Here is a 23,329-nt window from a genome sequence, read left to right as displayed (position 1 = left end):
TTTATCATATAGGTTGCACGCATCCTTTGAAAACTGCACAGAAAAATCATTGTCACAAAACTGACTAATGCTAAGTAAATTAGCTTTCAAACCATTAACAAATAAAACATCATGCAACACAGGTAGTCCTGGTATTTCAATACTCCCTTTCCCTTCTATGACAGCCTTGCTCCCATCTCCAAAAGTCACGGTGCCTCCATGAGATGCTTCAATTTTTTTAAATAAGTTTTTGTCTCCAGACATGTGCCTAGAACAGCCGCTGTCCAGGTACCACAGACAATCTTCCTTTGATTTCAGTGCTGTGTGAGCAACAAGACATACTGCATCTTTCTTTCTCACCCATTTTGTCTTGAGTATTGACTTGTGTTTTTCTTTGTTTTGAAAGCAAATATCTGCTAGTTCCCCAAGCTTAAGATTTATGAGACTGATTTGTTGACTTATGTCATCAACTTGAGTTTGTAGGCTCTTCTCTTTTCTTTTTCCTTCAAATTTCTGCACTTGATTCAAGTTAAAACAATGTGGTCTTATATGACCTATTATTCCACACTTATGACATGTAGGGACAAATTTATCATGCAGATTTTTTGAATAAACTGGCTTAAGTTCAGCATGATTTTGAAAACTCTTACCTTGACTTCCTTTAACAAAAACAATACCTTTGGAGGTTGTAGCAGTGAATGATGAGGCAGATTTTTCTTTTCCTTTAGAAGTCGTGTATCCTAGACCAGTTCTGTCACTATTCATTTTTTGAAGACTCAACATTTCTTCTAATTTTTGTGTTGCTGTTTTTTCTTCAACCTTTTTCAATTCCTTTTCTAGTGCAGTATTTTGATTTTCTAACCTGGCTATTTCATTCTCAGAGACTTTTAAAGCTTCAGACAGGTTGTTTTTCTCACTTTCCATATCAGTGAACTTTTTATACAACTTCTTGTTGAGTTTCTTTAATTTAATCACTTCTTCACACACATCATTGTAAGCCTCCTGTAAACTTAGTTCTTGATCAGCCTCAACAACTGATACATTTGAATCACTGTATTCACAACTACTTTCAGATTTTGTCAGTGTAATATCAGGAAAATCATTCACAATAGTAGAGAAAGCCATAAAAGATTTTTCATCATCAGAGGATGAATTTTCAGAATCTGAACTATCACTAAGTGTGACATTCAATGCTTTCCCTTTGTTTTTCTTGAAGTTTGGACATTCAACTCTTATATGACCATACCCAGAACATTCATGACACTGAACTTTATCTTTTTTCTCAGTTTTTTCTTTTTTCCAATTTTCAGTTTCATTTTTCTTAGCAAAAACATTTTTTCTTTGTTTTTGTTTACCACTTTCTTTATTAAACATGAACTTTCTGAATTTTCTAGCAAGTAAAGCAATCTCTTCATCATTCAGACTTTCTTCATCAGAAATATTTTTATAGTTTTCTTCTATAGTCTTTAAAGCAATGGACTTACCTTTTCTTGTTTGAGGAAGTGAAGATTCATATGTTTGCAAAGAACCCACCAGTTCTTCTACCTTTATTGCATCCAGATCTTTACTTTCTTCAATTGCAGTAACTTTGGGTCGAAATCTTTCAGGTAAAGACCTTAGAATCTTTCTTACAACTCTTGAATCTTCCACCTTTTCTCCAAGATTGAACCTGGAATTCACAATATCATTTAGTTTAGAATAAAAATCATCAAAACTTTCCTCTTCCAGCATTTTAATCTCCTCAAATTTGGAAGTTAGCATTTGTAATTTTGAGTTCTTCACAATTTTTGTTCCTTCATGTGTAACCTCCAGGATATCCCATGTCTCTTTAGCAATCTCACACATGGAGATTCTCTTAAATTCTTCTGGAGATACAGCCATGAATATAGCATTCAGCCCCTTGCTATTCCAATTACAGTTGGTGATTTCTTCTTTCGTCCAATCATCAATATTTGTTTCTGGTCTGGTCCAACCTCGTACAACCGCGTTCCACACTTGCTCATCTAATGATTTGAGAAAGGCTCGCATGCGTACTTTCCAATATGCATAATTTTCACCATTGAAGTGCGGTGGGGCAGTCAATGATGACATATTGCAGGGGCACGGATCACACTCGAAAGAGTGAACCACGCTCTGATGCCAATTGAAATTCCCAATGTACCCCTGTAAAACCACGAAATTGTCTACCAATTTCCTTGAACAAATTAGTTAGATCTCAATTATAAAGATTATGAAATGAATCAAATACTTTAAAATAAATAATCAAACTTGCAAGACACAACGATTGGTTACGAAGGGAAACCCTTTAAAGAACTCTTTAAAGGTAAAACCCTACGGGGCAGCCAAACTCAGGAAAGTCAATCTCATTATTTGAAGAACAATTACAAGTAATAATCAATTACAAAACCTTTGCAATTCGACTCTCTTACTTGCCTAGACAAACGACCCGTTTGTCTTCTACCACAGTAGCAGCCAGAACCTCTGGCGATCTTCAAATGTTGACCTCCCTTCTGGAACTCCAAAGGCTGACACTCAATCGATGTTGCTTCCCACTCAAAGCACGATCACACTCAAGAAGATATGAAAAATCCCATGAAAATTCTCAAGTGAATTTTCTCTCATAAACACACAGAATATCCTCTGTAAAATTCGTGGCTTGAAGTCCTTAAAGAGATACAAAACCGAGTCCCCTTTAAATAGAAGATCTGAAAAGAATTCTAGTTGCAGTAGGACTCTGCTGACGGTTAGCAACAGACGCGAAAACGCGTCCCGACGGACTGCTAACACTTCGGGATAACTTCTTCTGATATAGACTGAATTCTGTTCTGATTTCTTCTAGATAAGTGTACTGCTAACAGAACTCGATTTTGACTTCAGGAACTTATCTAAACAACTCCTAATATTTCTAGATAGACTCAACATTGTTTAGACATAAATTAATAATTATTTTTACATTCATCCAACAATAATAAATAATATGATAAGATAAGCCTTATCATTTACTCATCTAATCCTAGCCAACTTTTTGCCTTTACAAAGGGTAATGCCTTTAACTGAAGAAGGGTTTACTAGGGGTGAAAACCAACCCCTTTCAGCACTGCTTTTGGGCAAAACCGATGCCGATCGACAAGAGAAAAAACGGTGGAGAAACTGACCATAACCGATCGATGGGGAAGAGAAAAACCGGCCGTATTAACTCTGGCGGTTCATGGTCGGTGCTCGATTCACCCTAATGGCGTTGGTCATCTGAGAGAGTAGAGAGAGAGAGAGTTGTAGAGGAGAGAGAGGATGCGAGAAATAGAAAACGCATCAAGGAAGAAGAAGGTGGAAGAAGACGATACAAATTGAAAATGACACCGTTTGGTTTTAAATCCAACGGCATCATTTCACTTATTTTTTTTCATTACGCAATTAAGAAAATGATGCCGTTTGGTTTAAGTTGTGTTTAATAATAAACGGTGTTGTTTCAATTGTATTTAAAATACGACAAAAGGCATAAAACGACGCCGTTCCACTTAAATTTAAGTGGTGGAACGCCATCGTTTCAATCAGGTATAATTTTCAAAACATAATATTAAAAGTAATCAGCCGATTCAGCGGTTTAAGCCAACCTTAAACCACGACCGAACCGGCAATAATCAATTTTCATAAAATGTTGACGCCCGCCGACCGATTTTCTGCCAGTTTTAGGACTGTAAAGGTGACTTTGCCTGAGCAGGACTTGGCTGAGCTATGTGGGGACCAATCTATCCTACGACTAGAACCAACAATTCTACAATGGAGTTCTAAGGATGTGTTGATTTGCAAATGGTTTCCCCGATAATAACATTGAAAAATAGTGAGAACAAATGTCTGAAACATCAAATAACATGTAATATAAGGCAAACAATGCTAAAATCATTCTCAAAACGTTTACTTAAGCATGCTGCTAATTGTGTAGAATGGATTACACAATTAGTCATTAACATAAATCTAGTACTTCAATTCACTAGAAAGACATTATCCAAGCAAACATACATTAAGTGTAAGTAAAGAGGATCATTTCTTTGGGGGAGTGTTGGCAAACTTCCATTGTAAATGATCCGCGTTTGTATAGCTTCTGCTACCGGCTACCTCTTCAATGGGTACAACATTAGATATCCCTTTGCGAGCTTCTCCTGTAAGTTTCACCTTCAAAGAGCCAATATTGTTATCCAAGTTCTTGATCTTGGTTGTCCCTGAAAAATTTCCAGGCCAATTAATATTGAGGAAATGTAGGTGAATGTCCCAACTAGATTTATTTTTTAAAAGGAGATATAAGCAATCATGCATTTGTACCACAATTCGCAGAAATCGCAGTGTAAATTGAGCTCTAGATTCTAGATGTAGGGTTTGTTTGGAAATAGATCTCATACCAAAATTCTGATTTTATCTCATCTCATCTATTTCACAAACATAATCCAAATACAAAATTTTCAAAATAATCATTACAACTTTTTCAAACTAATCATTATAACTTTCCCAAACTTTTAAAGAAAAAATAAAAAATAATTCAATGTTTTCGACTCCCCAAACAAAAATAATATTATAAAATTATATTACAACAATATTTTAATTTTATAATATTTTTTATTCAATTTTTTCTTTTTCCCTTCCCAAAACCCAAAAAATGCTCAACTCAAACTTCACAAAATTCTCATCTCATAAACGAGCCCTTAAAAATTCCAGGGACTGTGAAGAGATCTGGCACATTGAATAATACATCCCGCACAACAGTTATTTTCGAAGGGTTCTTAAATCTGAAGCTACTGTATGCGTACTAAATGAATATGATTGGAAACTTGCAAATTAGTATTCTAACGTACTTAATGAAAGAGAAGAAGATATTGCATAAAACCAGAAGTTGTAAATACAAATGAATGGACCTAGCATTCTTCATCCTAACCATGTAATTCAAAGTTTCCTGTCAGTGGAAGAGAGTAACTATGAGGGTATAACTGAGACAAATATTCTGTTAACAAAATTATAAGAAGGGTAATGGAGGACATGGACTTTGCAGCTTTTCCAACATTACAGCATTGGATAGAACTTCAGCTACTTATTTTTCACTGTCACTCTGTTTTCACCACAATTTTAAAGGGAAAAACATCAGACAAAGCAAACTTTAGACCAATTTAAACTAGTCAGGGCTAAAATGTGAAATTAACTCACCAGGTATAGGTACAACATCAACCCCTTGTTGGAGAACCCATGCAATTGCTAGCTGGGCAGGATTGCATTCATGCATTCTAGCAAGGCTTTCTATCTGACTATAAATGGTCTTGTTCTTGTCCAAATTCTTTCCTTGGAACCGAGGATGATTGGCCTTCAAGAAAAAAGAGCTGGATTCAGTTAAGTGTGGTAATGTTTTTTAACAAAGGAAAAAGTGTTGAAATCCTCAACTACTCTATAGTATAGTATGGTTCTTAAAATAAAGCACAAAGCATTGCTAAAAGACATATAACAACTTACAAAAACAGAGAAAACTGATGCATTTACACGATATGTTCTTCAAGGAAGAGATTCTTTAAGAAAAAGAATTAATACCAAGTGGAATCAAGTACTTATAATGGCAACTGAATACACATCTTTAAAAGCTAATAAATGGATGTGGTGAAATTTATACCAAGCTGCTATCTGTGGCCAAACTTTCCACAACTCCTTTGCCAGCAAAAAAGCCACGACCAAGAGGACTGTATGGAACTATTCCAATTCCAAGTTCCCTGCATGCACAAAACCATCAAGTCATAATTCTGGATAACATAATTAGTAAATACTTGAGCTAGAAATTGAACAAACCTGCAAAGTGGAATGATCTCTTCCTCAATATCACGTGTCCAGAGAGACCACTCCATTTGTAGAGCTGTGATTGGATGTATAGCATGTGCCCTCCTTATTGTGTCAGGGCTGGCTTCAGATAGACCAATATACTTGACTTTTCCCTCTTCAACTAGTTTCTTAAGTTCACCAATCTACAAACCAATAAGATGCACCTAATGAGTTTTGCCACCTAATAGCTTCAGATAGACCAATATACTTGTGACCGTTTCAAACTGCAAAACAAAAAATATGAAGCAAAACCACCCATTACAGGAATCTAACTGGAACAGAGAAAAAACTCACTTACAGTTTCTTCTATAGGTACTTTTGTGTCTACCCTGTGTTGATAATACAGATCAATATATTCCACATCAAGGCGCTTCAAGCTAGCCTCACAGCATGAGCGAACATATTCGGGACTACCATTCACGACCATATCAGTAAATACCAGTCTTTCGATGCCAAATTTTGTGGCTATTTGAATTTTCTCTCTTGGCAATTGTTTCAAGGCCTGGACGATATATAATTTTTTCAGTTAATGTCACAAAGTTTTATTGTATTCCTCAAATGTTAACAAGTTGCTAACAACAGAACAACATAAAAAACCACAAATTTATTTTCTATTTACTACTAAAAAATCCAACTTCTTGAAAAGTTAAAAGTAAAAATTGGTAATAAACACCTTCCCAAGCAGAATTTCATTAGTATGAGGCCCGTAAATGTCGGCTGTATCAAAGAAAGTGATTCCCTTACTGAAAGCATACTTTATTACTGAGATTCCATCCTCATCAGAGAGAGGAGAATTGTAAGCTCCACTCAGTCCCATACATCCAAACCCCAACTTTGAGACCTGGGAATAAAAGAACAAAAGAAACAAGAATTACAAAGAAATGGACAACATTTAGTCAAAATTAATGAATTGGAGTTACAAAACAGCACCAAAAAGTTATTCCAATAAAGAAAACTATTCCTTAGAAACTATTCTGCATCTTGAACACCATGCAACTCTAGCTGCAGCCAGCAGTAGCAAGTTCTTCTTGAGGGGCGAATGAGTTTAGAAGAAATCATTATTGCAGCAACATCCCAAGCCCGGTTTATTTTAATACTTCTCTACAAACTTAATCACAATCTCCCCTGTAACTAAATAGCTTCGGATGAAATTGGTTCCTAATTTATGGTGCACTCTTCTATGTCTCCAAATAGATATTCTCATAATAGTTAACTTGTACACACGCTGCACTGTCTACAAGAGAATTAATTTCATAATAGCAGTACAAAATCCCGATCACTGAAAGGTAACTTGGCAACTCCCAAAATCAAATTTAATTTTCTTTCATCCTTTCCTTCATTCAAGGATCCGAGATTTCACATTCAAACTCATGGTTAATGAGTAAACTCACGTCTTCCAAAAGATAATGGCTAGGGATATCAAACTATCATCAGAACTCAGCCATTCAATGGACATGCACATTTGTACATCCCATGGAAATTGAAATTCTTTCTTGTATTATACATTGCATTTTGTTTCATCCTTCAGACTAATTCTGTTTAAGAAAATGAATGTTATTGTTGATAATACAGGATCAGCTTTCAGGTATCAGTGAATGGCATCCATTTTACATTTTTTATGTCAAATACATGATAGATTGGTCTCAAATTCACTTCCTTGGCTACCATTGTTTTTTAGAAAAGTAAATTTTGCAGCACATGTTTATGCTGATTTTGAGACCAGAAAGAAATACATGTTTCCCAACAAGTCCCATCATTTCTTGTGTCACAATGTCATTATCTCTCTGTATGGGACGATACGCCACTAGTACAATAGAAGACTTTACAATAGAAAAGTAAAACAAAACGAGACAAGACATTATACAAAATGCAGAAACAAGGATTCACATAGTTGTTCACCATATGAAACCGTTTAAATGTATGTCTACACGCATGCATATATCATTTTCACAATCACAGACCAACTCAAACAAATAAAAACTTGGAAAGTGTCCAAAAACTGTTCAATACTGCCAGTTCCAATAAATCAAAAAATCCAAGAAGCTAATCACAATCTGATCAATAGTAGAATTGTCAGCATTAGTCTAAAAAGTTTTCAAAAATCCTTGGGACTTTAGAGTCTCAAACTATGCAGATTGGTATTCCAAGAAGAGATATATTTTAACCACAAAGATCCTAATAAAATAAATCTATAAATCAACACGATTTTATATAATACTTTTAGATTGTATAGGTATTTTTATTTTTATTTTATTGTAAGTAAATCTACATTATCAATAAGATGACTTTTAACACTTCTCAAATGCAACTTGAACCGATGCAAGTGAAAAATAAAATTGAAAAGGGTATGCAAGGACTGAAATGTTACCTCAAGGCCTTGATTGCCCAGTTTCACCCTTGGAATTTGGACTTCATTTGCTTGTGCCATCTTTCCAAAACTTGTGTTTCTCTCTTCAAGATTTGTGTCTCAACATGTCTCAAACGTCTATATATAATAGAGAGAGAGAGAGAGACAGAGCAGAAGTGAGAGATCACAGAAACCGCTGACTATTAGTAGGATGCTTTTCTCCGTTTCGTTATAAAATTATAATGCTATACTAGCTATGTAATATAAGGAAATTGATTTTTAAAAGTAATATTTTTATAATATTTTATATAATTATGTTTTAAATAAAGAATATTTTTATAAAAATCTCTTATAAAAAATAACATCATCTGTTAAAAATATTCATTCCTACAACATTATTATAAAATATATAATGAAAATATGTTGTGTATATAATAACTTTGAAACAGAATTCACGAATCTTTTTTCCTCGTACAGTACTTAATTAAATAATGAGTGTATAAAACATATAATTTATTGTGAAATCACTTCAATTGTTTTTCCTTATCCAGATTCCCTTTCGTCATTGCTTATGTGTCTTGGCTCTCTGGGATCATTGCTTATGCCCGCAGGTGATTAGCTCGTAGGGAACCGATACCTTGTGATGACGTAAGTGGCTACGTTTCTACCTTGAAATTGTGGCTGATTTCAGTAAAGCGAGAAGGGCTGCCACTTTTCAGCCTCAGCCTCTCTTTTCGTCATCGATGATGTCATTACCAAATTTTCAATTTTTGAAAATAAAATGAGATGAATAGGGTTAAATATATGTTATACGAACTATTAACCTAATACGAACACGATATAATAATAATAAATTAGAGTTTAATTTTAATGAGTTTGGATTTAAACAGGTTGACCCTTTATAACATGTTATGATATGTTAAGAAAGTTAAAGTTATAATTATACTCTTATACCTAAAAGTAAAATTATTAGAATTTTAATTTTGATATTTTTATTATTTGAATTGTAATTTTAAACTTGTAGTTCGTTTTATTTTTTTATAAATATTGTGATTTTAACATTTATATAAAATTCTACTAAATTTAATCAAGTCAAATGAGTTGATTTCAGGTCTGTTCAACTCATTTATATAAAAAGTTTGAAATTAGTCGTATTGTGTTGTGTTAATATATTTCATAATATTTATTAATAGGTCAAAACGGGTTGACACTACACGATCTATTATATTAATGGGTTGTATTAGGATTTGAAATTTTGACACAATAAACTTAACTAGTTGAGTTAGAGTTGACCTATATAGTATAATATATATGTTTTAACACAATACAAATATAACATGTTAACTTGATTTGACACCCCTAGCAATGAAGTCCTTCTTTGTCCAAACTCAGAAAATGAGTCTGACGATAAAGAAAATACTGAAGAGAAATTTTCAGATTTTTCAAGAAAAATAATTTCTAGAAATTTCCAGCTGTTTCAAGAAAAATTAAAAAAAATTAAAAGATATTTTGATCACAAAAAAATTATATAGTAAATTACAAATTAAAATAACTTGATGTGATATGTCAAATTATAATATTATTTTTATTATAAAATACAACTAACAATCTCACGAAGTCATATTAATTTATGTACATAACAATTCTAAAAAATATTCCACTTTCCATCTTTGAGAGGAAGTTTCATTTTCCAAAATTTCTTTCATCTCTTGGTTATCTTTTATTTCTATGACAAAATATAAACATACACTAAAATTATTTATATATATATATAAATAATTAAATTTCACAATTTTGTTTTTCCGTATATTCCAGTGCACTCTATTGTACTTTTAAAAGTGTCAAAAAACCAAAACTCTCATTCTAAATAAAATATTTTCTCAATATTAGAAATCCAAGCCTGATTTTTAACATTACGGTATTATCTTAGATTCTTAGCACTAGACCATGATGCTTTGGCAGTCGAATAAAGGAAAGAAATAATTATCTTTTAATTACGCTACACTTACAAAAGCCATCAAATTTTGAAATACAAGAGGTGGGGGATGGAACCCTGACTGGCACATTGAGAAACCTTAATTCCCACTTGATTAATTCACTAAAAGTTTGTTAAGGTAAACATAAAAAATACACAGAAATATTTTATACCTTTCTTTGTACAAATTTAATTGGCAATATAGTATAAATGAGTAATATTATATACAATTTTGAAGTATACAGTCCCTGTAAAAGAAGTCGGGTCACTATTAAAAAATAACTTTTTTATGTTAGTCCTAAATTTACCCCTTTTTTTAATACACGTTCCCCTTGCCCTATTCATCATGCATCACAAAAGAAAGAAAATCTGAATCCATATCAACAAGTTCTTTGTAGAAAGACTTAAGACATGCTTGGATACTAGAATATATTAGAATATCTATAAATAATAGTGAAATAGTTTTTGAATAGTAATGAAATACTTTAAGTTAAAATGTTTTATTGGATTTTGCAAAACGAGATATAAAATATTGAATAAAAATATTGTAAATTTAAAAGGTTGTTTGAATATAATATTTTAATATTATTTTTATTTTTGAAAAAGTTATATTATTTTTTGTGTTTTATTTAAAAGTTTGAAAAAATTGTAATGATTAGATAATAATTAGATAAAAAAAGTTTAGATATGAAATTGAAAAGTGTTTTAAATTTGAGTGATATTTGGAAATGAAATATTTTAAAATATCTGAGAATAATTAAGAATAATTATATTTCCAAACGGGCACTTAGGCTTTATACTCTGACTTACATCTTTAATGATTTGATCCTCAAAGAAAACATTTCTGTTGTGTTTTCTTAACTGGATCCCACAATGTGTAACCAAATTCTTCAATCATCATGCATCACAAAAGAAGGAAAAATCAATTCATATCAACAAGTTCTTCATTGAAAGACTCAGGCATTTTAATCTAACTCACATCTTCAATGGTTTAATCTTTAAAGAAAACAATATTTCTGTTTCTTTGAATTTTTCTTCTTAACTAGATTCCACAATGTGTAATTAAATTCTTCAAGTTCATAACTCAAGAAATGCACTGCTTGGATTTGCTATCAAGTTTGGACCCTCTCATATTAATTAGGAATATGAACAAAAGCCCTATAGCCAAACACCCTCAAATGCTCGAGAAATATCTTTCCCTATCCAAACTGGCAAACCCTTTTAGGAATGCTACTATTCAAAGGAACTAAAAGGGAAAATTTGACCAAGTCAATTGTTATCCACATAACTCATCCCAAAAGGAATTAAGCAATTTTGCATGAGAAAGTATACATCTGATTCTTTCACAAATTGTTCTCTTAATTTTCTTTATTACACCATTCTACTATGTTGTCTAGGGAACTATTTTCTCCAGTTATATGCCATGACTTCTGCAGACTCTTTAAATAGTCCTCTGTACTCACTATTATTATATGCCCGAGCACATTTTAATTGTCTTCTGATTTCCTTTTCAACTTTCACATGTAAGACCTTGAACACATCTAGCACCTAGTCTTTAGTTTTAAGTGGAAAAGTCAATACTTTCCTTGAGTCATTATCAATAAAAGTAACATAATAAAGTTCACCACCAATACATTTGGCATTCATACTGTAAACATCAGTGTAAAATAAGTCAAGAATATCAAAATTTCTAGTTTGAGAAAATAAATTTTTCGTTGCTTTCCCACAAGACATTAGTTGTGTAACTTTTATATTGGGTAGGATTTGTTTCTTTGCAAGAATCTAAAGTCCCTTTTCACTAACTTCTCATTAATGTAACCAATCCTTTTGTGCCATAGCTAATTGGAGATTTAATTCTTAGTAGCAAAAACGTCCTCATTAGTCAACCTTGCATCTTTCTTGTAAATAGTGTTGGTTTTTCTTCCCCTGGCTAGAATATGAGAAACCTTGCTAAGTTTCTACTATCCACCCCCAAGGTGATTATGATAGCCTTCATCATCCAATTTTTTAGTTGAAGTAAATAGTGTTGATTTTTCTTCCCCTAGCTAGAATATGAGAAACTGTGCTTGTCATCTTTGAGAATTAATTTGCACCCAATGTTGGTTTCCAATTGCATGCCTATAATTTCACACTTTTGCTTCATTTTCCATCCTAGTCTAACCAAAATCACTACTAGTATAGGAAGAGAAGAAATCTTTACATGGGATAACAAAAAAGAAAAAAAAAGTATTGGATCAATTACCTAAGTAAAATTCTGACAAGCGACATTAGCATAAACATCATTGCAAAGAATGAATGCATACCATCAGATGCAACCCCTACGTACCATCATTTCTGTTCTTCACCTTTTTTCTTTCACCAATTCATTTTTTTTACTTTTTGCACTATTTCTTCATATGTCCAAGCATACCATAGTAAAAGCATTTTATCCCTTTTTCTTGAAGTGGACTTTCCTTGACTTGTCAATGTTGTAACTAGTGCTTTTATCCATAAGTTTTTCTGCTTTTACTTTTTAAAAAAGGAACAGGTGAAAGAAAAATGTGAAGAACAGAAAGAAGAAAAAGAAACTGTAGGGGTTGCATCTGATGGTATGCATTCATTCATTGCAATGATGCTCATGCTAATGTTGCTTGTCAAAATTTTACTTAGGTAATTGATACAATATCTTTTTCTTTTTTCTTTTTCTTTTTTTGTGTTATCGCACACAAAGATTTCTTCACTTACTATACTACTAGTATTTTGGTTAGGCTAGGATGGGAAATGAAGCAAAAGTGTGAAATTATAGGCATGCAATTGGAAACTAGCATTGGGTGCAAATTGATTCTCAAATATGACAAGCACGTTCGATCCTAATATACATTTTAATTTGACTTCAACTAAAAAATTGGATGATGAAGGCTATCATAATCACATTGGAGGTGGAAAGTAGAAAATTAGCAAGGTTTCTTATAGTCTAGCAACGTGAAGAAAACCAACACTTTTTACAAAAAAGATGCATGGTTGATCAATGGGGACGTTATTGTTGCTAAGAATGAAATCTTGACTTAGCTATAGCATAAAAGGCTTGGTCACATTAGTGAGAAGGGACTTTAGATTTTTGCAAAGAAACAAATCCTATCCAATATAATAGTTACACAACTAATGTCTTGTAGGAAAACAACGAAAAATTTCTTTTCATAAATTTTCTCCAACTAGAAATTGTGATATTCTTAACTTATTTCACACTTAATGTTTACACTATGAATGCCAAAAGTCTTGGTGGTGAGCTTCATTATGAATGCCAAACTTAGCAAGGTTTCATTTTCAAATATTACTCAAACTTAAAACACTTTTCAATTTCACATCTAAACTTTTTCATCTAGCTAATTATTATTTAATCATTACAACTTTTTTAAACTTTCCAACAAAACACAAAAAACACTATAACTTTTTCAAATTTCAAAATAAAAATAATAATAAAAGATTATATTCCAACAACCTTTTAATTTTATAATATTTTTATTCAACATTTTCTCTCTAATTTTTCAAAATCTAATAAAATATCTTAACTCAAACTATTTCACTACTATTCACAAACTATTTTACTATTATTTATAGATATTCTGAGATATTCTTGTATCCAAGCGAGTCTTAAGTCTTTCAATGAAGAACTTTATTGATATGGATTTAGATTTCTTTCTCTTGTGATGGATGATGAACATAGGGGAGATGTATTAGGAGAACAAGTTGATATTGTTGAAAGTGGTGTACCTGAATTAATGATATGAGATTAGAACAAGAAGCAAAACAATCTCTTTTGGAACCACCTCTAGAATATTAGTTAAGAAGATCTAGAGACTAGGTCCTATGGTTTATCCTTTGCATTCGAGGGTTTCTCATGTAAAAATCTTGGATCTTGCTTGTATGTTGCTTAGTTTTCTTTATTCTATTTGTAGGTTTATTTTTATTGAAAAATAATATTTACAGTACTAGAATATGTAATTCCTGCATATTTCATTTGAAAAATAGTACCAAAAATCTATTACCAACACGAAAAAATTATTTTTTTCATGTCGACCCCTCATTTTTTAGAAGGAGTACACAGAGACTGCATATTTTAGAACTATATATAACATTATGCATTTATACTATATTGCCAATTAAATTTGTACAAAGAAAGGTAGAAAATAGTTCTATGTATTTTTTATGTTTACCTTAACAAACTTTTAGTGAATTAATCAAGTGGAAATTAGGGTTTCTCAGTGTGACAGCCAGGGATCGATCCCCCACTTGTATAAAAGAAAATATTTCAATTATTTTTATATATTTAAATAATTTTAGTGTATGTTTATTTTTTGTCGTGAAAATAAATGCTAACCAAGAGATGAAAGAAATTTGGAAGATGAAACTTCCTCTCAAAGATGGAATGTGGAATGCTTTTTAGAATTGTGACATGTACAAATAAATTATATAAAAGTAAACTTATAAAATATAATTTTATAAGATTGTTAGATTTATTTTATAATAAAAATAATATTATAATTTAATATATCATATCAAGTCACGTTAATTTATAATTTATTTTTATATAATTTTTGTTTAGTTAAAATATTTTTTATTTTTATTTTTTGCTTAAAACAGCTTAAAATTTCTTGGAATTCTTTTCTCTTGAAAAATCTGAAAATTTCTCTTAAGTATTATCGTCGGACTCATTTTCTAAGTTTTGGCGAGGAGGACTTCGCTCTTTATGCCTAAAACTTTGCTACAAACGAAACACCAAGTTGCTAAATTTTTTAAGCAAAACAGAAAATTAAACACAAAACAAAAATTGAAAAGATGGTAATGACATAGTCGATGACGAAAGAGAGGCTGAAAAGTGGCAGCCCTTGCTGGCATAAAATCAGCCACAATTTCAAGGTAGAAACGTGATCACAAGGTAATTCCCGACGTGCTAATCACGTGCTGGCACAATCAACGAGCCCAGTAAAAGCCAAGACACATAAACAACGACGAAAGGGAATCTGGATAAGAAAAAACAATTGGAGTGATTTCACTCCTGCTCTCTCTCGCTCTCTCTCTCTCCCTCTCTCTATATATACACAGACGTTTGAGACACAAATCTTGAGGAGAGAAACACAAGTTCTGAAAACATGGCACAAGGAAATGAAGTACAAATTCCAAGGGTGAAACTGGGCAATCAAGGTCTTGAGGTAACTCCCGATTTCAGTCCTTGCATACTCTTTCCGATTTTATTGTTCAATAATGTTCCACTTGTATCTTGCATTTGAGAATTGTTAAAGCCATCTAATAATTTTTATAAAAGTAGATTTATAAATTTATGTAGCTTTTTAGAGCATTAGCATTTTTTTAAAAAAAAAAAAAATAGATTTCAATTTTTTTATGAAGAAAGTTACAGCTTATTAATAAATACAAGAAGAAAATTTTGATTACAAGCTAAACTACTCATCTATTAAAAATTTCTCTACACAAATTTTTTTATGATATATGTTGTCATAATTTCTAATAAACTTTTCAATGACAAAATCTTCTGAAATGTAAGATTTTATAAATAACAAAAATATTCATCTCAACTGGTATGATAAACACATCCAACCCCCCACCTCCTTTGGAGAATGGGAAAATAACCTCCTTATCCAACCCCCACCTCTTTTGGAGAATGGGAAAATAACCTGAGAAAACCCCCCTTTTTTAATGGAGGAGAGTGAAAAGCTTATTATGGACGAAGTCCAATAACTTATTTTTATTTATTTTTACTAAGTAAAACGTACAAAAACAAATATTATAATAAGACGATAAAACATTCAAACATTCAAAAAACACTATGGCTTCCAACAGGCTATCAATATGGACAAACTTTGCCCATCATTTCCGCTGTCATCTAGCCCACGCCGTCTGCCCACTGTCAGGTTGTCATCTAGCCCACATCGCCTGCCCACTATCTTTTTGTCTGTGAGTGCCCGACAAACACCCATGTTCTCCTACAGCAAGCAACCGTGGGACTCAACGTTCGTATGCTCCCTCTCCGTTCAGCGCCCTGCCTCCCAAGGCCCAAAGCTCAGCCGTTGCAAAACTCAGGCGCAGTTCTCCCCCATATCTCACGGCTTGATTCCAAGCACGGCAATAAACCATGGGTCACCACCACCTTCTGCTCTGTGAGCTCCAAGCCCGTAAGTAGCAAAACGGACTGCACCAGTGAGCTCCTTTTTGCCGAACGCAGAGTTGCAAAAGACTGAAACTCACGGACTGCACCATTTGAGTTCCAAGTTTTGAAGTTTGATTCCAAGCTCACGGGTTGCACTAGTGAGCTCCTCTGTCAACGCAAGCACAGATCGCATTTGATTCCAAACGGACTACACCTCATACTTCTTCAAGCTTATTGAACCTGTGAAATCGCTGAGGGCTAGCGACGGATCGTGATGCATGCACGACGGCTCAAGGCAAACATCCTCTTCTTTCCATCTCCATGCACGTCTCCAGTGTTTCTCCATGTTGCAACGCAACATTTCGCACGCCGTGGTCCACACCCAGAGAGGTTGGATACTCTGTTCTCTGGTTTCTGAAACAGAGGAGATTGGTTCCTTACCCTCAACCCTGGCACTATAGCCTTAGAGACAAGCACCTTGCCATTAAGCCACATAAGCTCAACCCCCAGATGCCTTATTTACTAACACCGAAACATAACAAACGAAATATGAAAGCTAGAAACAGTAAACAAGACTAGAAAGGAAATAAACTTGGAGGGAGGGAGGGAGAATCCAAGGCTCCCCCCTCCTGCTTGGGGATTTGTTGTTTAGATCTTTAGAGAGAAGTGAGAGTTTCTCTTTCTAAAAATGACTTTTTTTTTTTTCTTTTTTTTTTTATAGAAAAATGTTTTATTGCATTTATTCGGTAAACGAAGTTACAAATGTGACTTATAAGTCAGGAGAATCAGACTATAAAATCAATTAACGCAACTGCTCAGGAGCTTTTCCGTACATAAAGTGACGGACATTGCCTTAAACTTCTAAGACTTTAAAAAAAAAAAGTAAACGCTCTGTATAATCAGAAACTAGATAGCTCCTCTAACCTCCAGGGAGGCAGAATGCAGAGACAAGCACCACGAACAAATAGTTCAATAGGATAGACCCATACTAAAACTAAAAACAACAAAAAACCCACAAAACAAGAAACCAACAAAAACATAAAAACATAAATAAAACACAACCACGAGCACGGTAGGGCTCCGGCAGCACACCCTCCACAGGCAATCGGCATAACGAGCCCAACGACACGAGCACCCATCTTGCGTACGGACCACAGAAACCTCCCAATGAAGGCCGATCGTACGACCACCGGTCGTAGCATCGACCGCCACTCTAAGCACTTTGCCTCAGATTGAGGCCGCCCAACAGCACCTCACCTCACCGTGAACTCCACCTGAAAAGGGTAGAACAAAGAAACATCAAAAACACAGCAGCAGAGCCGTGCAACAACACCAACAACTGCTACACAAAACCAAGCACAACCACTGGCGATGCAGGGCACAAAAACCAGACACCGAAAGCGAACAACAAAGGGAAACCGGATGCCGATAAAAGAAAAACCGAAAAACAAATCTACTGGCAAAACAGCGGCCGTGCCGGGCTCAAAAAGAAACCTGGGAGGAAAACCGCCACCCGGAAGCTGACAACCGAAACCTGAGGATCCAAAAAAAAGATCGAGATAATCCTCTGAAGGTAGCCCGTGGTGGCGCGTGAGGTCCACTCGCCGTAGGGAGCCCAAGCTTCGTCCCGCGCGTGCGAGCTACGCCCCACTCTGCCTGGCACCACGATCCAGTGGGTTTGTAGATCGGCATCTAAGCAGCATCCTGTAGGGGCGTGTGTTGACGTTTGGCAGCTGGACGGCCCGGGGCGGTAATCCTCCCTTATTGGCCTAAAAAAACCTAATCCTCTCTAAAAATGACTTTAACCGCTCCATCGGGCTGCTGGGCACGTATAACCCTTGTCTAGAGCAGTAGCATCGGTTCCTCTTCATGCAAATGCAAAATCATATATTTTGAAAATTGCCTTTGCCATTAAAAAAAAAAATATCCCACATTAGATTATACATTTTTTAATCAAAATAATAAGAAAATATTTTTTTATTATATTATTTTTTTATATATATATTTTAAAATTAGCATCTACTACATGCATTTGACATTAATAATACAAATATAATAATAAAAAATTATAAATTTTGTATATTATATTAAAAATATAATAAAATGATAAAAAAAATATAATATAGTATAATAATGAAACAAATATGAAGGTTCTGTAATGTTGTTGAGGGATGGAGAAGAGAAAATGTTTGTGAGAGAGAGATTGGGAGGAAAGAGAAAAAATTAGTAACATGGTATTTGAGGAGTGAATAGTGCATCTTCAAAGTTGTTGAAATACTGTTCATAACGATGTAAAATTTTAGATATGCATAATCCAATTCAGTCAAATTAAGAGTCTAATTGTATAAATATGTGTTTGCATTTGCATATGGAGATACCAAAGCCAATGCTCTTATCATACGTTAGATTTACTTACCATAAAAGTATCTATACAATCTAACGTACCATTTAATGTCAATTTATGGATTTATTTTTATAGGATCTCTTTATAGTTAAAACATATCTCTTCTTTGAATACCAATCTGCATAGTTAGAGACTCTAAAGTCCCAAGAATTTTTGAAAGCTTTTTAGACTAATGATGACAATTCTGCTATCGATCATATTGTGATTAGCTTCTTGGAATTTTTGATTTATTGGACCTGGCAGTATTGAATAGTTTTTTGACACTTTTTATCTGGTTGAGATGGTCTTTGATGGACAAACTTTCCAAGTTTTTATTTGGTTGAGGTGGTCTGTGATTGTGAAAATGATATATTAATGCGTGTAGACACATACATATAAATGGTTTCAAATGGTGAAAAACTATGTGAATCCTTCTTTCTGCATTTTGTATAATATTTTGTTCCATTTTGTTTTACTTTTCTATTGTAAATTCTTCTATTGTAATAGTGGTGTGTCCCATACGGTGAGATAATGACATTGTGACACAAGAATTGATGGGACTGGTTGGTAAACATGTATTTCTTTCTGGTCCAAAATCAGCATGAACATGTGCTGCAAAATTTACCTTTCTTAAAACAATGGTAGCCAAGTGAATTTGAGACCAATCTATCATGCATTTGACATAAAAAATGTCAAATGGATGCCATTCACTGATATCTGAAAGCTGATCCTGTACCATCAACAATAACATTCATTTTCTTAAACAGAATTAGTCTGAATGATGAAACAAAATGGAATGTATAATACAAGAAAGAATTTCAATTTCCATGGGATGTACAAATGTGCATGTCCATTGAATGGCTGAGTTCTGATGATAGTTTGATATCCCTAGCCATTGGCTTTTGGAAGACATGAGTTTACTCATTAACCATGAGTTTGAATGTGAAATCTCAGATCTTTGAATGAAGGAAAGGGTGGAAAGAAAATTAAAACTGATTTTGGGAGTTGCCAAGTTACCTTTCAGTGATCAGGATTTTGTATTGTTATTTTTATGAAATTAAGTCTCTTGTAGACAGTGCAGCGTGTGTACAAGTCAACTATTATGAGAATATCCATTTGGAGACATAGAAGAGTGCACTATAAATTAGGAACCAATTTCATCCGAAGTTATTTAGTTACAGAGGAGATTGTGTTTAAGTTTGTAGAGAAGTGTTAAAATAAACCAGTCTTGGCTAAACTCATTCGCCCCTCAAGAAGAACTTCCTACTGCTGGCTGCAGCAAGAGTTGCATAATCTTTAAGAATGTTTCCTATGGTCAAATCACGAGCCTGCAATGGCCGAGATAGGTGCTTTAATTATATCTACCTCAGGGAAGAGATATGAAAAAGCAGTAGTGTTGATGGATTTATATAGATATAAATTTTGCTAAACGGACTGAGATTGTCAAACTATTGAATGTTTTAAGTCCTAATAGTCTCGTTTTACATTCTTGTGATCAAAGGAGATCATGTGGAGTTGCTGTCCTTAATAGGGTACTTATTATTCTGTATCCAATAGTACCAAGAAATTTGGATGTATTTGATGGGCATACACTAAGTTCTTTTTTTTTTTTTTTTGAAATTCTGTAATCAACGAACAGCTCCTCCTTCACCAAGAGCCTCAATATATGTTTGGACCACCAGAAATAAATTCTAATCATGGAAGACTATTAGTAGATTTATGTGAAAATATATATCCTGGTGTCACTAGCAAGTTTTGGAAATCATGATATTAGTCTTTCATAATGTTCAAGATGCAGAATAGGTTCTAAGTAATAGTTTTCTTTATTGGAATAACTTTTTGGTGCTGTTTTGTCACTCCAGTTCATTAATTTTGACTAAATGTTGTCCATTTCTTTGGAATTCTTATTTCTTTTGTTCTTTTATTCCCAGGTCTCAAAGTTGGGGTTTGGATGTATGGGACTGAGTGGAGCCTACAATTCTCCTCTCTCTGATGAGGATGGAATCTCAGTAATAAAGTATGCTTTCAGTAAGGGAATCACTTTCTTTGATACAGCCGACGTTTACGGGCCTCATACTAATGAAATTCTGCTTGGGAAGGTGTTTATTACCAATTTTTACTTTTAACTTCTCAAGAAGTAGGATTTTTAGTAGTAAATAAAAAATAAATTTGTGGGTTTTTATGTTGTTCTGTTGTTAGCAAATTGTTAACATTTGAGGAATACAATAAAACTTTGTGACATTAACTGAAAAAATTATATATCCTCCAGGCCTTGAAACAATTGCCAAGAGAGAAAATTCAAATAGCCACCAAATTTGGCATCGAAAGACTGGTATTTTCTGATATGGTTGTGAATGGTAGTCCCGAATATGTTCGCTCATGCTGTGAGGCTAGCTTGAAGCGCCTTGATGTGGAATATATTGATCTGTATTATCAGCACAGGGTAGACACAAAAGTACCTATAGAAGAAACTGTAAGTGAGTTTTTTCTCTGTTCCAGTTAGATTCCTGTAATGGGTGGTTTTGCTTCTTATTTTTTGTTTTGCAGTTTGAAACCGTCAAGTATGTTGGTCTATCTGAAGCCATTAGGTGGCAAAACTCATTAGGTGGATCTTATTGGTTTGTAGATTGGTGAACTTAAGAAACTGGTAGAAGAGGGAAAAGTCAAGTATATTGGTCTATCTGAAGCCAGCCCTGACACAATAAGGAGGGCACATGCTATCCACCCAATCACAGCTGTACAAATGGAGTGGTCACTCTGGGCTCGTGATATCGAGGAAGAGATAATTCCACTTTGCAGGCAAGGTTTTGTTCAATCTATAGCTCAAGTATTTATGAAAATTGTCTCGTGTGCTTTCACTTGAAACACATGTTTATCCATGCTTGATATGAGAAATCCCATCTAGCGCTGCTTACTTGTTCAGTATCTGTTGATTGTGAAAGTTATAGATAAGATTATTGCTAGTGTTGATGGTGTGTTTGTGTGGATTTTGTATTTCAATATATTATAATCATCTTATCTAGAATTATGACAATACTGCCTTAATGCTTTTGTGCATGCAGGGAACTTGGAATTGGAATAGTTCCATACAGTCCTCTTGGTCGTGGCTTTTTGGCTGGCAAAGGAGTTGTGGAAAGTTTGCCCACAAATAGCAGCTTGGTATAAAATTTCACCAATATTTTTCCATCCATTTATTAGCTTTTAAAAATGTCTATTCAGTTGCCTTTAGAAGCACTTGATTCCACATGGTATGAATTCTTTTTCTTAAAGAATCTCTTCCTTAAAGAACTTTTCGTGTAAATGCTTTTTGCTATATTTTAAGAACCATGGTATAGAATAGTAGAGCATTTCAACACTTCTGCCTTTGAGCAAAAATATTACCACACTTAACTGAATCCAGCTCTTTTTTCTTTAAGGCCAACCATCATCCTCGGTACCAAGGAGAGAATTTGGACAAGAACAAGATCATTTATACTCGGATAGAAAGCCTTGCTAGAAAGCATGAATCCAATCCTGCCCAGCTAGCAATAGCATGGGTTCTCGAACAAGGGGATGATGTTGTACCTATACCTGGTGAGTGAATTTCACATTTTAGCCCTGATTAGTTTAAATTGGTCTAAAGTTCGCTTGTATGACGGTTATTCCTTAAAGATGTGGTTGAAGCAGTGACTGAAAAAGAAGTAGTTTAAGAACAAGATCATTTGTAGCTATTTTTTGCTCAAACCCAACTACTCCATTACCCTTCTCATCAATTTTGTAAACAGAAATATTTGTCTCTCAGTTATACCCTCCTAGTTTCTCTCCCCCACTGCCAAAAAACTTTTGGATTACATGGTTGGGATGAAGAATGCTAGAGCCTAGGTCCATTCATTTGTATTTATAACTTCTGCTTTACGGCAATATCTTCTTCTCTCTTTCGTCAAGTACGTTAGAATACTAATTTGAAAGTTTCCAATCATATTCATTTAGTACAAATACAGTAGCTTTAGATTTCAGATCCCTTTGCATCTGTTGTGCAGGATGTATTATCCTATGTGCCAGATCCCTTCATGGTCCCTTGCAATTTTAACTTTACAATCCAGAGCTCAATTTACACTGCAATTTCTGCAGGAATTGTGATACTAATGCATGATTGCTTATATCTCCTTTTAAAAAATAAAGCTACTTGAGACATTGACTTTTAGTTCCTCACTATTCACATTGGCCTTGAACATTTTTAGGGACAACCAAGATGAAGAACCTGGATAACAATATTGGCTCTTTTAAGGTCAAACTTACAGGAGAAGCTCTAAAAGAGATATCTAATGTTGTACCCATCGAAGAGGTAGCCGGTGGTAGAAGCTATACAAACACAGATCATTTAGAATGGAAGTTTGCCAACACTCCACCAAAGAAATGATCCTCATTACTTACACTTCAGTTAGCAGCATGCTTATGTGAACATTTTGAGAATGATATTAGTATCGTTTATCTTATATCAAAAGTTATTATTAGATATTTCAAACGTTTGTTCTTCACTATTTTTAAGGATCTTGCAGAACTTTGTGTGTATTGATGACGACCTAGTAGAGCTTTCTACCATTGTGCTAGGGACGATCTTGTGTTCGAAGCTAATACACGTTACCTCTGGGCCAAACATTCTACAGGGTGGTGCAA

The 23,329-nt window shown here is 33.9% G+C and overlaps 2 protein-coding genes across 4 annotated transcripts; one reads left to right on the top strand and one right to left on the bottom strand.

The window, feature by feature from the left end:
* Positions 1-3,856: 3,856 nt before the first annotated feature.
* Positions 3,857-8,388, bottom strand: LOC122315967 (probable aldo-keto reductase 1). 2 transcript variants are annotated; one of them, XM_043132344.1, is made up of 7 exons: positions 8,195-8,388; positions 6,500-6,667; positions 6,125-6,328; positions 5,797-5,969; positions 5,624-5,720; positions 5,170-5,323; positions 3,857-4,196 (listed from the first exon to the last, which is right to left on the bottom strand). In XM_043132344.1, exons 1-7 carry the CDS (start codon positions 8,252-8,254, stop codon positions 4,018-4,020), a joined length of 1,035 nt encoding a protein of 344 aa, XP_042988278.1. In that variant the 5' UTR covers positions 8,255-8,388; the 3' UTR covers positions 3,857-4,017. The 2 variants fall into 2 exon arrangements, with proteins under 2 accessions (XP_042988278.1, XP_042988279.1); XM_043132345.1 differs by lacking the exon at positions 3,857-4,196 and adding an exon at positions 4,731-5,074.
* Positions 8,389-15,142: 6,754 nt separating this feature from the next.
* LOC122315965 (probable aldo-keto reductase 1) lies at positions 15,143-23,224 on the top strand. Of its 2 annotated transcripts, none has more exons than XM_043132343.1 (7): positions 15,143-15,337; positions 20,605-20,772; positions 20,943-21,146; positions 21,300-21,472; positions 21,736-21,832; positions 22,090-22,246; positions 22,894-23,224. In XM_043132343.1, exons 1-7 carry the CDS (start codon positions 15,278-15,280, stop codon positions 23,070-23,072), a joined length of 1,038 nt encoding a protein of 345 aa, XP_042988277.1. In that variant the 5' UTR covers positions 15,143-15,277; the 3' UTR covers positions 23,073-23,224. The 2 variants fall into 2 exon arrangements, with proteins under 2 accessions (XP_042988277.1, XP_042988275.1); XM_043132341.1 differs by lacking the exon at positions 15,143-15,337 and adding an exon at positions 15,878-16,680.
* The last annotated feature ends 105 nt before the right edge of the window (positions 23,225-23,329 follow it).

The sequence above is a fragment of the Carya illinoinensis genome, chromosome 7, assembly GCF_018687715.1.
Source record: "Carya illinoinensis cultivar Pawnee chromosome 7, C.illinoinensisPawnee_v1, whole genome shotgun sequence".
Lineage (NCBI taxonomy): Eukaryota > Viridiplantae > Streptophyta > Magnoliopsida > Fagales > Juglandaceae > Carya > Carya illinoinensis.
Note: the sequence above shows the minus strand (reverse complement) of the source record. Positions and strands in the feature narration are given on the sequence as shown.